This window comes from Physeter macrocephalus, chromosome 4 (genome assembly GCF_002837175.3).
Source record: "Physeter macrocephalus isolate SW-GA chromosome 4, ASM283717v5, whole genome shotgun sequence".
In the NCBI taxonomy this organism is placed as follows: Eukaryota; Metazoa; Chordata; class Mammalia; order Artiodactyla; family Physeteridae; genus Physeter; species Physeter macrocephalus.
Genome location: NC_041217.1, coordinates 128494576 through 128512226, shown reverse-complemented (window position 1 = coordinate 128512226; position 17651 = coordinate 128494576). Strand labels below are relative to the sequence as shown.

Below are 17651 nucleotides of genomic sequence, written 5' to 3'. Positions count from 1 at the left end.
TTAAAAAAAAAAAAGGTGATTCTTAATCTGTTGCATGAGGAAAACAGGAATATCTGTCAGACTTAAAAAAAAAAATCCAACATAATGTGTAATCATTCTGAGGCAGTAGGAAGGGATGAAAAAAATATAGTTAGAGCCCAGGACTTGGATATGGGCATAATTCAGCGGCTGTGTGATCTCTGGGCAGATTACTTCACGTTTCGGAGCTTCAATTTTATCATTTGGAATTTGGGGATAAAAATCAGTGCACATCCCACGGGGGTTTGTGTTAATTAATGATGCCTAGCAGTAGTTGGGCACTCCGTCGACATCTCCGGAACGAAGGGTGAAAGACTAAAGCATTCACCTGTGAGCTGTCAGGGGCTGAGCGCTCCCCCGGCTGGCGCATCCCTGCAGCGTCCCCGCCTCGGTCGGCCGCACCCGCAGGCTCAGCGCGAGCGAGGTCCCCACCCTCCCCGCCCAGCATCCGGCCGCAAGCTCCTCCCCGCGCGGCCGCGTCCTCCCCGGCGACTGCCCGGCACCTGGCAGAAGCGCGGCGGCCGGGGAAGCGGGAGGCGATCCTCGGACGGCGGCGGGCGGCGGGGGAGGGGCGCGGGCGCACAGATGGGAGCAACTGAGAAGAGCGGCAAGAAGAGCCGGAGGCTGTTTTCTTCGCTGCGGCCGTGGAAGGCAACCCGGCGGCTGTGGCGGACGCGCTCGGCTTCCAAGGCGGCGCAGGGTGAGTGTGGGCGCGGCCGCGGGACCTGTTACCACGAGCGGCGGGCGCCGGCCTCCCGCTGAAGCGGGGCCGCGTTGGCTCCGGCCGCTGCCGTAGGCGGCACCTCCCGCTGGGGTCTCGGCCCCCGGGGCCCGCGGGCGGGGGCCGCGCCGCTTGGACCTCTGGCCCTGCCTGGGCGACCCTCCTCCCTGACCCTCTGCCGCGGGGACTACACCAGTCCCCAAGCTCCCCCGGGGCCACTCGACGACAGTGCCTTCTTCCCCCTCCACCCTTTAAGCATCTCCCCTTGGCCCAGGTGGTTGCAGCTTGTTAATTTCCCCGCACAAGTCCCTGTCTGTCCTTTTGGCTCTGGACAGAGGGGATCCGGGGTGCCTCGGGAAAACAGTTTGCATCCCCCTCCCCCCAAAACCTGGCCGGCACCTGCAATGCAGTACCCGTTGGGGGATTTAATCCGCACCCAAGTCTGCCTTGGAGGTCCTCCCCATCTGGACCCGCCCCCTTTCCAACCCATCTGTTATCTTGTAAGCTCTAGTCACAATTAACTATTTCCCAAACACATTCCACCCTATCCTCACCAGGGCCTTAACTCACATTTATTCAGTCACAGACTCACTGCATTCATTCATTCCATAATTTTTATCGAGCTCCCCTGTGTGTCAGGGCCCAGGAGTGAACGAGATAGGCAAGGCCGCAGCTCATGGAACTACTTCTAAAGGGGGAAACAGACGTTACACACGTCAAATAGGTAAAAGTCTCCATTGCAGATTGCTCTGTGTGCTTGGAAGGAATCAAATCGTCTGCTGGGAGAGGAAAAAAGGTAGAGGGGGCCCTAGCTTACTTGGGGGGTGGACAGGGAAGGTGTCTCTGCGGCCTTGCAATTACAGCTGAGCCTGAAGACTGATTCGGACTTACTCCAGCATGGAGCCAGGGGAGAGCTTCCTGCCAGAGGCAATAGCAGGTGGAAAGGTTCTCAGTGTGCCTGAGCTAAGCAAAGGGAAAGTGAGGCAGGCAGGGCCTGGGTCAGGGTCTGGGTAGTATATGATGAGGAGTTTGCATTTTATTCCAAGTGAGTTGGGAAGCCACTAACATGTTCTGAGCACAGGGACATGACACGATCTGCTGGCTCATTGGCTTCTCTCTATCTGCAGTGGCCATGCCTTGGTCTCTCAGCCTGGCCAATTCCTCCCTGTCCGTTAGGACTAGCACAAATGCATCTCCTCTGTGAAGCCTTTCCTGGGGTATGTGCCACCTGTAACCTCTCTGCTGGTATTTCATCATCCATAGGGCATTTGTCACTGTTCATCTGCTGTTATAGATTCCATGTGGGCAGGTTCTCATCCACTTCATCTGCATCCCCCACCAGGCTAAGTCAGAGCTGGGTACTTTGTAGATACCTGTCTGCTTGTGTGTGTGTGAGTGTGAGTGTGAGTGTGTGTGTGTGTGTGTGTGTGTGTGTGTGTGTCTGTCTGTCTGTCTGTCTGTCTGTGTGTCCTTTCATGTCCTTTTCATCTGTTTCCATCATCTGAGGGTTCTTCGGAGGCTGACATGCCTTGAGTTCTAAAATGGCCGACCTGAGCCAGGGCAGAAGCTAGACTGCAACAGGGCCGCATCACCTCCCCCATCTCCACCCCAGGGTTGTTTTGAAGATTAAATGAATGAATGAGTTAATAATTGTAAAGTGCTGGCACATAGTAAGCATTCTAAAAAGAAATTTGACAAAGAACAAAAATAATTATCTTTCAAATATTTGTGTTAGAAACAACACAAGTATTGTGTTAGAAACAAGCTTTTCTATTGTTGATGGTTAGGGAGGCTCTGTGGCTTGGCATTGTCACCTTGCCGGCTTTCAACGGATGTGTTATTACTTTTAGTGAATGCGCCAATTAAATTCCTTCCACACTGCATCAAGAACTGTTGTGGCAACTTAGTAGGTCTAAAGGCTGACCACCCCTTTTCTTTAGCTTGCCTGAGTAGTTGAATAGATTGGTAATTGCAACAAGTATTCCTTGAGTTATACTTATATGCATAGTGTTATTCCAGGTGTTGTGTGAATGTTTTACAAAAGAGGAATAAATGGATATTCCCACTGCAGTAAATTGGGTTAGAATAAGTTTTCTAGTTTTATAATTTTTAAACCCAGGTGTATAATGTGTACACAACCATCCTCTCCTCTTTTCTTCTTTGTTCCCATCGTAAAGTTCACCCATGGCTTACCCGGGGCCCATTGCCACACCACACCTCTCTTTTCTTAGGTAAGATCTTGGCAGATCACTGTATTCCCTACTTCCCCTTCCCCCGCTACAACCTGGAGATGAGGCCATTATAATGTCTTATGTTATATGATACTTTACAGTTTATGGAGTAGGTCAACTGTAAGGTCTTGTTTAGATCTTAACAAACCTTGGAAGGAAGGAAGACAGATGGTATTTATTTCCCCCATTTTATAGATGAGGAAAGTGAAGCAAGGGACAGAGTAACTTGCAAGAGGTCATAGGACTGGTGTGTGGCCACTTCAGGCCTGACTACACACACAGCTTCCTTTCTGCCACATCGGCACAAAATAAACATGTTCCAGTATCTATACTCATGGAGGGAAGAAGTAAAATTAATAAATATTATGCAGTGAATGAAATCCATATCCCAATTTTATTTAATTTTTCTTAAAGGTGGCCTGAATTTCTCATGATGATGTCAACATCACTTGGGGCATCTACAATCATATGCTTTGGTGCCAGACAGACGATGATTTGAATCTGCCACTAATAAGTGGCACACTAATAAGCTGTGTGATCTTGGGCAGGGTGCTAAATCTTTCTAAAACTCAGTTATCTATCATATGTAAAATAAGGATGATATTCCTATGTTATAATGTTCCTGTGATGATTATATGGGTTATTGTATATAAAGTAAGCACTAGTACGTAGTAGCTCACAAGGCGGTGGTTGTTATTTTTATTAATATTAGTCCAGATATTGCACCATATGATCACACCCCAAATATGGAAAGTTCAATGAGTGGTGGGAATAAAACACGGCTGGAAGGTCTTCAGGGGCCGCAATCCCTTCTGGACCAACCAGAAGGCCTTCTACATCAGTATCCTTCTTTCTACCCTCCCTTCCTTTTTTTTTCAGCAGGAGGCTACAGTTGAGAAGTAGCATAGCTTCTGGGGACCCCTGGCATCTGTTCAGCTTAATATTGTATCCTGAATATAGAAGACATTCAATAAATATGTTTATTTATTTATTGGATAATAATGAATGAATGGTTAAGTAATGAATGAATCCTCTGGGATGTATATACTGATTCCTTACTTCCTTGCTAATACTCAGTACTGTCAGAATTTTTTGATGCGTATGAAGTGGTGCTGCATGGTGCTTTTCTATTGAATTTCCCTGACGAATAATGAAGCTGGAGATCTTTTCACCTGAATATTGGCCATGTGTGACCAAGACATGTGTGAATGCCTGTTTATGTCTTTTCCCATTTTTTTTTTCTTGGTGGTTCATGTTTTTTTAAAAAATCTGCTCATAGGAGTTCTTGAAATATTCTAGATACCAGTGACTTACCTGCTTATATGTCCAAGCAACTTTAAAAAATCTACTAACCATGCAAGCTGTTCTAAATGAACAAGCTGTGTCCAGTAGAAATTAACCCCCTAAATTGCTTCCAGCTTTTGCAGAGAACCAGATTTACATCAAATATCAGAGCTTTAGGTTATAGAGAAGGGAGCGGATAGTTGGTGGAAGTATTTTGTGAGCAGTTGGCTTTCCTAGTCCTTGAAATGATGGTAGAAAACCAGTCCTGAGCTTTTCCCCCCAGAAACTGCCTCCTGCAAACGCTGGTGGGCCGAAGTGCCCTTTCCTGAACTGCAGTTATTCCCTGGGAAGACACAGGTTGGACCTGGAGTCAGTCTCCATCCGCAGGTAGTGCTTTCCAGGACTAGTTACCTGGAGGAAAGGACAGAACACTTGTCAGGTGACTGTGGTTTATTCTTACTGCCATTTTCTGGCCATATGTCCCTAAAAGCAAATCACATTGAATGGAGATAATGGTCACTACCTAGGGATATTGGAAAGATCAAATCATATCATAACTATGAAAGGACCATATAAATGCAAAATATATTTGCTAGGCTCTGTAAAATAGCCAACCCTTTGCCGGAGGGGGACCTATACCCTTTAGGCCCCATATCTTCTCCTGCCCTCTGTTCTGCATACAGGTGCCTGATGGTAGAGTAGTAGTTCTCCAAGGGTTGTCTCCAGACCAGCAGCAACGATGTCTCCTGGAACCTGATAGAAATGCAAATTCTTGGAGCCCACCTCAGAGCTACCAAAGCAGAGACTCTGGAGGTGGTGGGACCCAGCAACCTGTGCTTTACCAAGCCCTGCAGTAATTCTTGTGTGTGCTAACCTTTGAGAACCGTTGGCCTAGTGGGATGTGCAAAAGCTTTAAGACAGTGAATGTGGGTTTTTCAGTCTTAACTCTCCCATTTGCCAGCTTGTGCAATGAGCAGGTTACTAAGCTCTTGGGCTTCCAAGCTCTCATCAATAGAAGGAAGATGATGTCACTTCCCTCACAGGGGTGTTGTGAGAAATAAATGACAGTCAATATCCTGGCTCTGCTACTTTTTTGCTATGTGTCCTTTGGCAAGTCTCCTTTCGTCTTTCTGTCTCATTTTTCTCATCTAAAAAAGACAGACTGGCAAGCGTTAACGTGCACGCATTGCTTACCGTGGCCAGCCGTGGTCCTAAACCTGTGAATATTTTAATTTTATTTAATTCTTACAATAACCCTGTTTTACAGTCTCTATTTTATGAATGAGAAAACCGAAACACAAAAAGGATAAGTAACGTTTCCAAAGTTACACAACTAGTAAGCTGGGATCCAAACCCAGTCAGTGTGCTGTGAAAGTCCTCGCTTTAAAGGCGATGCTTGGCAAATAAGTTCTCTTTAAAAGTATGGTGATGATGATAAGAAGATTACCTGGCACGCAGTGGGTACTCCATGTATTAATTCTCTTCCCCTTGCCTTGTGACTTGGCTTCATCGGAGCACACCCAGCTTTTCTTATAGTCATGCTGCCCTTCTCTGCGGTGACCCTAATCACAAACCCCCATCCCCTCCCCAGTCCCCAGTCAGCAGTTTTCTCACTCCAGTTCATCTCGCTTACGGCCACTTGGATGCTCTGAGCAAACCTGACAGGCATGGCTGGGGGAAGACTAAAAATGTGGTGGTGCAGGTGAAGTCATTCTCCTGTCACCCCACCCTGGCATGTTTTGGAAATGAATGGCTAATCCAGAAGAGAGGGTCCAGGCAAGTTACCGAAAGATCATTAGGTCTGCCCAGTTTGAGAAATATCCTCCCAGTCTCTTTTGCTCTCAAATTTCCAAGGGAATATAAAAGCTTTTTTTGCTGAGTCTTTCTTCGGAGTAAAATTTACAGCTGGGAAGTTGAACCCACAGTGTTAACAGCAGCGTTTTTTTCTTTCGTTTTTGTTTTGCTAGGACAATGAAGAGCCTTATTCTCTTTCAATTCAGGGTGTCACTCATTGTTCTTGAAAATTCTCTTTGGTTTTGCCCTCAAGATGGCCTCCCTTGCTGGGCATGACTCACTGGTCTAATGACTCAGAGGTGGCATCCAACAAGACAAGGACTGTGCAGAGCTGTGAAGGGACTTGTGGCCAGTGGAGCCTGCCTGAAGCTTTCCCTAAACCCGGTTATTGAGATGGAGATTTCCATTAATGGATGTTTTTAATGGTTGTTGGTACCAGTTTATTGGAAGCATGAGGCAGTGCCTTGTTCTGGAAGGCTCCAAGGCTTGAGTCTATCCTTGTCCCTCAACTGGGTGTGGCCTTGAGGTTTACGGTGAGCAAGACAAGGCTTCTAAGAATTCACCTGACCCTGCTTGGAATGGCCACAGAATCAGGCAGTGTAAGGCTTCTGTAAAATTTGTATCATGAGGGAAAATAAAGGCTCTTCTTATCTGAAGAGGACTTCAAATCTCTTTCAACTTAATTTAAAACAATCATTTAAGGATGAATAGAAAGATGAACATCTATGTGACAAAACAAATTTAGCAAAATGTACTTGTAGATGTTTGCCATGCAATTCTTCCAACTTTTTGTATTTTGAAACTTTTCAAAATACAGTGTTGAGTAAAATGCAGGTAACCCTAGAAATGATCATACTCTTGTAAAAAAAAAATTGCTTCCTTGTTAACATAAATGGCAGGCTCTCTCCCACTTCCTCACTCCTCCCAGACTTTGTCTTTTTTCCTGGGGAGCCTGCTTGATTAAAAAGGGCCTGGAGTGAGCCTGGCAGGGAGTGAGCTAATCCTTTACCCCAGGGCTTTATCTTCTTCCTGATATGTAATTCTCACAATAGCCATATAAACTAGTTATTATTTTCTGCATTTTATGAGGAAACTGAGATGCAGAGGGGTACACTTGATCCAGGTCAGTAGGTGATAATATTAGTCTTACAGCATTTATGGAGCCCTCCCTTTATGTGTCAGGCTTTGTGCTGTGTACTTTACATGCATTAACTCATTTGAGCCTCATCCTGCCCTAGGAGGTAGGTGCCTTTAGTATCTTCGTCTTACAGATCAGGAAATGGAGCCTTAGAGAGGTGCAGGAACGTATCTCAGCTTACTCTAGGAGCCAGGAAATGGCAGAGCCCATGTTTGAACCTGGTCTCTCCTGCTTTATAGCCCTTGCCCTACTATTCAGACCCTGTCCTCGGCCTAACTCAGTAAATCAGCATACGTTGTAGAAACCTCTTGTTCTGAGACCACAAGCTCTTTGAGGACAGAATGTTTTGTTCAGCACTGTGTCGTTCTCAGTCTTCAGAGCAGTGTCTGGCATAATGAATATTTATTGGATGAAAGAGTACACGGATGGTGTCTTCTCATCACCCCCTTCTTCACCCTGTCTGCCCCTAAAGGTGCTCCTAACTGGGTACGTTTTGGCTGCCCTGGCCTTGGTCCTTGGAGATGGAGATGCCCATTTCTTTGATGTGGTTTATGGGCCAACATGGCTCATTTGGTGGCCAGTGAAGAGTTCCAGTGAAGGCAGATTTTCCTCATTGGCCTTAAGTTGTCAAGGATGAGCATAAGGATATTATCCACTGTCAAGGAAAGATGGGAACAAAAACAAAATAAAATTTCCCCAAACTTTAAGGGAGTCTTTAAATTGTGGCAGCTAGAAATCAACTCCAGGACCCCTAGTGGCCACGACAAGCTTTCGCTCTATAGCTCTATTTGACTCTCGGGCTGCAGTAATGAGCAGGTAAACACTAGCAATTAGTTCTCTTAATGTGCCCAAGTATGTTGATAATTATACTTTACACTTATATAGAACTTAGTTTACAAAGTACCACATCTGTTCTCCCTTTTGATCTTCTGAACAGCCTGGAACATGCACAGGGCACGGATGATTAGCCCCACTTTACAGATGAGGAAACTGGTGCCAGAGAGGTTAAATCACCTGCTCTACGCCACTCAGGTGACAGTGGTACAGATAGGTCTTCAACCCTCTTATCTCACCTCCTACTCTGGCAAATTTTCCTTTTCAATATTGTACTTAACCCAGCAATTCCTGGGGATGAGCGCAGCAGGTTGGGGCATTTCTTTTTGTTGCTCTTCTTCCAACTGGGAGGTGAGTGAGGTCCTGGATTGGGTCAGTTTATCATTCTGGATGTCAGTTTACCAGTCTGTATAAGAGGAATGAACACTACCCATCAGTGAGTGCACTTGGAGCAGAGGAGGTTGTGAGGGTTCGGAACTCAAAAAACAATGTCTAAGTGAAGATGTTTGGAAGGGACTGTGATGACTCTGATTCATTTTCCGTAAAATAAGTTCAATGGCACCTCCCTTGGCCACGCTATCTAAAATGGCAGCTCTGTTACCTCATTATCATGCTTCATTTTTCTTCACAGCATTTACTGCCATTTATTATATGTTTATATTTGTTTGTTTATGGCCTGTCTGAATCCTCCCACCCAAATGTGATATAGCCACAAGAGCAGGGATTTGGTCTGTTTCCTGCACTCTTGAATCGCTAACAGGTGGAGTTGTGCCTGGCACAAATAACCATTGTTGAGTGAATGAATGAAGGAATGAATCTGAGCTATGTAATGATTGAAAGTAAGCTTGCATTGGATGATTGAAAGATTTGCTTGAGTACTCCTTGCTGTCTAACAGAGAGGGGGTTTGGGTCTGGCTTCCACAGATCCATTTCTGTCTCAGCCATCCAGTGGCTTAAAACCAATCATTAAAGCCTTGAGTACCAGCTTACACCTGGGTGAAATGGGTTCAATAACCCAGGTCCATGCAGCAGACATAGGTCATTGGATGGCACTGTATGCCTCTGCATTGTAACAGCCGGTGAGTGGCTTGAGGACTGGGGCTGGTTCCCATCACTGTTCTGTCCGCAGTACTTAGCATAGAGCCTGGTCTACAGAGAGGTAAAAGAAGTGTTTGCTGAATGAATGAATATGTAAGAGGAAACAAGCACAGGGCTCTTAATCCCCCTCCAAAGTGAAGGTCTCCATTTGAGAATAAGCTTGGTGCACGGCACACGTGGTCCTCTTTCAACTTGAATCAAATCTCTCCAGAGACAAGGAGGCACTAAACAGTTGATGCCCTAACCTACTGCAAGGAAAGGCAAGCCTAGGCTCCAGATCCAGTTCCATGCCGTGTTTTGGAATTTGGGTTTACGTCTGTCTTCATCCCCATCCTTTCTGCTCCAGCATAAGCAAAATTATAACCCCGCACACTGACTTGCATGCAATTATCAGAGCCCGGTGCTCCTCGGCTGAGGGACTTCTCCCCCAAGACCGCTGACTGTCTGAATGACAAATCCAAAGTCAGGGCTGCAGAACCAGCTGGACTTTCCTGCTCCTTTGCAGCAGAGGGAGGAAGGAGAGAATGAAAGATTCTGAAAATAAAGGTAAGGGGCCGACTGCAGAGGGGAGGTAAAAGAGGCTAGAGATAAGATGTCCCTCCATGGACATGTTTAGTGTATATTAAATGGCTGATTTAAAATTAGTGTGCATATATTATTTAAAAATTCTAGTATATAATAATAAACATGACTTTTAAAAATAACTGATTTCTGGTTTCCAAATATTGTCATTCAGTTTTCCATTTTTGTGCTACTATATATAACATTTTTGCATTCTTCATTTAATCTTGGCTGAGTAACACATATTTACATTTCACAGATTTCCTTATAATAGTTCCCTTTTATTTTGGAAGTGTTCAGAATACTTAATTAATATATAGATTTCTGGTGCATTATTGGAATTGCAATATCTGAAATACTTCGGACTTTTACAGTTTGGGTTCTTAAGAAAAATGTAGAAGGAGAAGCCTTTAATGAACATGCACCTTTTAGGGAGGATCCAATGGGGAGCCGTCACTGACCTTCAGAGGTGTTTATCTTGCAGAGAGGTATTCAGATGCAAACTCCCTCCACTCTGCTAGCTTCCATCCCTTAGATCCCTGGTAACAACCCCGCTTCGCACTCCCCGCCCTCGCACCCCTGCCCCCCACCTCGCCCCCCTGCGCCCCCCCTCCCCCGCCAATTCCGCTTGAGGCATGGGGGAGGAGAGAAACTGATTTAAATGAAAACTCAGGAAAGGACAGGTCTCTCAAATGAGCCAGCCAAATAAATATTAAGTTCAACAACAAGGATTCTGGAGGATTCTGGGGTTTCAAATTCCGAGGGTCCTAAACATTTTCTGCCGCAAATGGGGGAGGAGCGATAGATCCCAAGGCTCGGGAGGCTACACGCGTTCCCCAGTCCTGTTTCCAGGAAGGAGCCCTTCCGTGGCGTTGCGTAGGTGCTGCTCCTGGTCCTGCGGCAGGAGGAAGGCGCAGGGCGGCCGGACTCCCGGGAAAGCTCCGGGGCAGCCGCCGAGCCATCTCCGCGTAGCCTGGCCCAGCCCCTGCCTCCCCCCAGCTAATTTTAGGGTTTGCCCGCCCGCCTTTTCCCCAGCAGGCGTTCGCTGATCTCACCTCATGCCTCTCTGCAGCAATTTCCACCCCTCCCTCTCCTCCCAGGGCGCTCTGCTTTAAGGAGGCCCCAGCACTTTGCCCTTGGGCACCGGGCTTGGGTGCTCAGGTGGAGGCTGGCACACAGCGCCGGAGCAGGTTGCTCACGCCCACCGACCCTCCGCAACACACGAGCTGGGTGGTTCTCTTAATCGGTGAGACCGCCCAGGCCCCAAGCCTTCTCCTAACTGCATGCAGGGCTGCCCGCTTGGCCTTCACCAGCCCAGGGCTCAGCCACACTGTATGGCATGTTATAAGATTCTCATCTTGTAATGGACAGTGATGTTTATTCCATATTAAAAACAAACAAAAAGCAACCAACCAAACAAATCAAAACCACACACAGCCTGATGCCGGTAGGAAGGCTGGTATTTTAATCTATCTCGCTGCTTGTAATGAAGGCTCTTAAGCAATCTCACTTTCTATAACTGAGGCTTTAGAAGGGTCTGGGGTAGCTGGTGTCAGTAGATTAACGTCTAATAGGCTCTGGATCATTCACATCCACATAGCGATCTCTGCGGTTTTGATGTTTAAATTTTGATTAAACAGCCTTAGCGGGGAGGAAAACAGATTTGCATGGCCCTGGTAAATGCAAAGAGTGCCTGTCTACTGCTGTTTCTAAGCCAAGCTCTCATGGACAAATAAAACCTGTGTCTGTGTAATCAAAATATTTTAAATAAACTCAGGGAGAATGTTGGCCTTTCCTGTGTCGTTTTCAGTAGCTGGAGAAAAGGTTTCTGGAAAGAAAAAAATGTGCTTATGTGCCATGTCATGCTAGGCCAGGGGCATGGTTTAGAAAAAGTTAAGACTGCCTGAGCTGGAGGCTCATGTTAGGTTAATATTCACCATCATTTGGAATTGAAACACTCCCAGTTTCTCAGTGTATCAGGCAGGATGCTTTAAGCTTCAAATCCCCAGCTGCTTTTTTAGGGGGAGTTGGTATTTAGAATTTTTGTTTCACTTTGTTTTGGAAGGAGCCTTGGTTGGAAGTCAGGATGGTTAGGTTCTGGCTTGTTTTGCCACTAACTCATTGGTGACCTAGCACAATACCCGTTATTTTTTTGGACCTGTTTCCTTATCTCTAAAATGGAGAATTGTTAGACCAGATCACTATTCTTCAGATTGTGGGTGGTAAGAAGGCAATTTAGTGAGTCTCAAGCAACCTTTTAGAAAGATGAAATAGAATAGAAAATGTCAGAAACCATTGCATATGGTAAGTGTAAATAATTGTTTCCTGTAACTTCTGTTTTAGATGTTTATGTTTGTTTATATATGTAGATATGGGCTGTATCGATGTCAGATCTGTTTCTCACTGTGAATCCCAGTGAAAAGAGTTTGAGGAAACACTGAAATCAATCATAGCTTCCTAGTTTGTCAAGGAGTCTATGAAATGCAGTCCATTGTTGTTTATGTATGTTGAGAATGTCAGTAGTTTTCCTCAGAATTTCCAAGGGGTCTAAGACCCCAAATAGATTATGAATTATTGTGTTTCCCCCAAGGCCCTTCTAAGCTAACCTCTTAGGGATCAAAGAATCCTTTCAGGGCTGGGAGATGGGTGTGTGTTGACAGGACCAGATGAGTGTGAGATGTGAGGTGGGGTGTGTGAGCATGTTGAAGAGAATGTGTGACCGTGGTAACTATACCATGAGAGCTATTTGTAGGTTCCAAAGTGCCAGTTGGTGACCTGAATATGAAGCATAAATATCTAAAAATTAGAGTCTTTGTGCTGAAAAGTACCACAGGAAAACTGTTAAAATGTTGTGCATTGTTTGGTAGTCAACTCTCCTTGAAAACAAGAACCAGGTAAAATTTTAAGAGGTTGACAGGGACAAATAAAACATCAGGCTGTTGGTAGGCAAAAACTGAATTTTTATAAGCTACCATCACATGACTAGTGTTCTGTAAATGTTGAGCTGTGGTTTAATAAATGCCTTTCTTTCTTTTTTCTCTTTTTAGTACATCTCGTCTTAAGACAGTCCAGTGAGGCTTTTAAACACAAAAGGCATTGTATAACATTTACCCAGCATATCTCAAAATGCTTTGCAAACCAGAAAAAAAAATTCTGTATGAGGCAACTCAGAATAAAATAGTTGAATGAGTTAATAAATAGGTATTGGCAAGCATGACAGCTAATTATAATAATAACAGCCATAGCTACTATTTAATGAACAAGTAGTATGTGAAAAGCTCTTTTCAAGGTACTTTACACATTGTCACAGCACTGCAAGGTTGAGGGTATTTTACATGTAAAGAAATGGATTAAGAACTTTTTACAGGGCACATTGCTAGTAAGTGGCAGAGCCGGGATTCAAACCCAGGTCATTTTACCTTCAGACCCATTCACATGGTAGGCAAGGGCTTTGAGAATAAGTAGCTTGGGAAAATTGCAGTTTTTAATAAAATTTTCAACATCATTTATTACTAGAATTAATTTACTTATCATAAAAAGGGAAATGTGAACCATAGAAAATGATGGCTTTTGTGTATTTTTCTAGATTGTGTTTATTTGGAAAATAGGCATTTTAACTCTAAGTTCAGCTGAAAATTTTCCTTTTATTTTGTAAGTTCTCTCTTTTATGCAGCAAGGTTTTAGAAGCAGAGATACAGAAGGAGAGTTTGAAAATTTGGGTGGAAACATTTTTTTTTCCTACAACAGTTTAGGGCAAATAGTTCTCTTTTCAGTTTTTCTATTATTTTTCTATGTTTTATTTCAAAATAACAAACATGACATTTTGTGAGCAAATACAGTTATGCATAACATTTTAACATGATAAAACTAGGATTAGAGCACACTGATTCCTGAAAGAATTTGATTTTTTTCCTGAAAGTTATTACAGAATCTGATTGGGAGTTTGAATATAGTCAGATCCAGACTTTTAAACCCTAAATATTTAAAACACTATGGTGTACATCCCTCAATCTGTAATTCAAAATGAAGTGCAAGGAAATCCAAAAATGTTGTGTTTTTTTTTTTTTTTTTTTTTTTTAACAACCATGACTACTTTTAGAGAAGACTCAAATTCTTTCAAGATTTTTGTCCTTGCTGCTTGAGACTGCGTAGGTTGGGCAAACAATGTGTATTGGTTGGGGTGATCTGTAAATGGCTGAGTGAGTTCTCAGCTTTCACGGCTAGCATGAGATAGAGCTGGGTTTAGAGCCTGGACTATGCCATTGGTTCTCAAATGGGCACAATACTGCTTCCTGTGGAACATACTAGAAATATGCAAGGGGCTCTAGCAGCATTCACTGGGCAGAAACCAGAAATGATAGATGTGGTGCAATGTTCCGGACTGTTCCATTTAATGATGAATTATCTCTTGTCCTGTGCAACTTTCAGATGTTTTGCTGAAGACGTAAGTGAAAACCATCTATATTTTTCTGAGCCTAGAATATAAGTTGGTATTACATATACCCTGAAGTTTCTGGGATTAAAAATGTTGTGTAAAGCAAGGAAAGATTATACTTAATTTTGTTTGGAAAAATCACTTACCCAAAGCGTCAATTGGTTTGAGACATCAATACGACACACTTGTCTCATTCAATCTATGTATCCGTACATGTATCTATTAATGTCATCTAACATAGTCTTGCTTGAGTATTTGCATATTGAAATCCATATTGTTTTGCTATATTTACTAGTAACTTTTCTTTCCTTTCTCTTTTACATTGTTGTTGGTATGTGTGGTATAGTAATTGTTGTTTAATTGTGTGTTAGGTAGGTTATTTTATCTTTAAATTTCATTTTGAGATACTAAACAAGGAAATACAAAATATTTTTATATTTGTATATATGTGTGTTACTCAGAGTGTAGAAAATGACTTTATTTTTACCTCTTTAAGAATTTAAAGGAATTTCAGCCAACATCAAAACTTTTGGAGATTATATATATTCAATTCTATATTTCTGGTTCCTTTAATAAAATTAGAACAATCTACAACGAGACTGAGGTGAGCATAAACTGCCCTCTTTAAGGGCAGAAATACTGGGATATAGGTGTTATAAATCTAAAAAATGATGTCACTGGTAATATATATTTATGCTACTGTAACTGGCATTTTTTTTTTTTTTTTTTTGCGGTACGCGGTCCCCTCACTGCTGTGGCCTCTCCCGTTGCGGAGCACAGGCTCCAGACGCGCTGGCTCAGCGGCCATGGCTCACGGGCCCAGCCGCTCCGCGGCATGTGGGATCTTCCCAGACCGGGGCACGAACCCGTGTCCGCTGCATCGGCAGGCGGACTGTCAACCACTGCGCCACCAGGGAAGCCCTAACTAGCCTTTTAAAGTTTCATTTTCTAATTGTTTGCTGTTAGAATATAGAAATATAGTTGATTTTTATTTGTTGACCTTATTTCAGTGACCTTCCTAAATTAACGTATTAAATAGTTTTTAGATTTTTGAAGGTAGTTGGTTTTCTATAAATACAGTTGTATTTCTTTTTTTTTTTTAACATCTTTATTGGAGTATAACTACTCCACAATGGTGTGTCAGTTTCTGCCCTGCAACAAAGTGAATCAGCTATACATATACATGTGTCCCCATATCCCCTCCCTCTTGCGTCTCCCTCCCACCCTCCCTATCCCACCCCTCCAGGTGGTCACAAAGTACAGAGCTGATCCCCCTGTGCTATGCGGCCGCTTCCCACTAGTTATCTGTTTTGCATTTGGTAGTGTATATATGTCCATGCCACTCTCTCACTTTGTCCCAGCTTACCCTTTCCACTCCCCCACAGTTGTATTTCTTACTTTCCAATCCTTACACTTTTTATCCCTTGTATTATTACACTAGCTATGCTGTCTCTCACAATGTTGAATAAAAGTGGTGATGGTGAGTAGCCTTATCTTGTTCCTCATCTCAGAGGAAAAGCTATCAATCATTCACCATTAAGTACAATATTTGATGTAGGATTTACGTTGACAGTTTTATATCAGATTAAGAACGTTAACTTCTGTTCGTAGTGTGCCAGGTTTTTATCATGAATTGGTACTGAATTTTATTAAATGTTTTCCTGTTTTGTGATGATCATATGACTGTTCTGTTTTATTCTGTTAATATGGTGAATTACACTGATTTTTTTCAAATGATCTTTTAAAAAATTGAAGTATAGCTGATTTACAATATTATATGTTTTAGATGTACAACATAGCGATTCAAAATTTTTATGGATTATACTCCCTTTAAAGTTGTTATAACATATTGGCTCTATTCCCAGTGCTGTACAATATACTTATAGCTTATTTATTTTTGACATAGCAGTTTGTACCTCTTAATACCCTATTCCTATCTTGCTCCTCTCCCCTTCCCTCACCCTATTGGTAACCACTAGTTTGTTCTCTGTATCTGTGACTCTGTTTCTATTTTGTTACATTTATTTGTTTGTTTTATTTTTACATTGATTTTTGAGTGTTTAACTTTGCATTACTGAGTAAACTCAACTTAGCTGTGATATGTTATCCTTTGCATATATTTGCGGGATTCCACTTGCTAATATTTGATAGAGGCATATTTTTGTACATGAGAGAGATTAACCTGTAATTTTCTATTGTTGTGGTGCCCTTGCCAGGTTTGGACATTAAGTTTTTGCTGAACTTAGAAGACAAGTTAGGAAGTAATTCTTCTTTATTCTGTTTACCTGAAGAATTCTCTAAGATTGTATTATTCTTTAAATGTCGGGAAGAATTCACTGGTGAAACCATTTGAGCCTGGAAATATTGTTGTGGGAAAGTTTTAAAATATGGATTCATTTATTTTAAAAGGTATAGATTTATTCAGATTTCCTATTTCTTTTTGTGTTTTAGTAAGTTGTGTTTTTCTAAGAATTTCTCCATTTCACCTGATCTTTCAGATTTATTGACATAAGGTTTTCTTTATATCCTCTTATGATCTTTTTCATACCTGTAGGTTGTGTGGTCTTGTCCCTACTTTTTATTCCTGATTTTGATATTTCTGTTTTTTATACTGGTAATTCTCAGTTTTTGGTAATTTTCATATTGCAAAAATTTTATAAATCTTGGGCAAGGGGTAGTTGTTTTTTTTTTTTGGCTGTGCACTGCTGCTTGCAGGATCTTAGTTCTCCGACCAGGGATTGAACCCAGGCCATTGCAGTGAAACCACCAAGTCCTAACCACTGGACAGCCAGGGAATTCCCAAGCTTTTTTGATTTGGTTGTTTTTTGTATTATACATTTGGTTTTTGTCCTCATGAATTCTTGCCTTTTTCATTGTTATTTACTTTTACACACTATGGTTCTTATTTTGGAATGTTTCTACTTTCTCGAGATGGAAGCTTATATCTTTGATTTTCAGTATTCTTTCTTTCTTTCTTTATTATACGTCTTCATTGGAGTATAGTTGTTTTACAATGGTGTGTTAGTTTCTGCTTTATAACAAAGTGAATCAGATATACATATACATATGTCCCCATATCTCCTCCCTCTTGCGTCTCCCTCCCACCCTCCCTATCCCACCCCTCTAGGTGGTCGCAAAGCACCGAGCTGATCTTCCTGTGCAATGCAGCTGCTTCCCACTAGCTATCTATTTTACACTTGGTAGTGTATATATGTCCATGCCACTCTCTCACTTCGTCCCAGCTTACCCTTCCCATTCTCCATGTTCTCGAGTCCATTCTCTATGTCTTTATTCCTGTCCTGCCCCTAGGTTCTTCAGAACTATTTTTTTTTTTAGATTCCATATATATGTGTTGGCATACTGTATTTGTGTTTCTCTTTCTGACTTACTGCACCCTGTATGACAGCCTCTAGGTCCATCCATCTCACTACAAATAACTCAGTTTCATTTCTTTTTATGGCTGAGTAATATTCCATTGTATATATGTGCCACATCTTCTTTATCCATTCATCTGTTGATGGACACTTAGGTTGCTTC

The 17651-nt window shown here is 42.8% G+C and overlaps 1 protein-coding gene across 1 annotated transcript in view; it reads left to right on the top strand.

Annotated features, from left to right (window-relative positions):
- The first annotated feature begins 591 nt into the window (after nucleotides 1–591).
- The window catches only part of DNAJC6 (DnaJ heat shock protein family (Hsp40) member C6), a 153393-nt gene continuing 136333 nt past the window's right edge, over nucleotides 592–17651 (top strand). The window contains exon 1 of the mRNA XM_007103136.4: nucleotides 592–718. Coding sequence (XP_007103198.1) covers nucleotides 604–718 — 115 coding nt within the window. The 5' untranslated portion in view covers nucleotides 592–603. The remainder of the gene's footprint in view (nucleotides 719–17651) is intronic.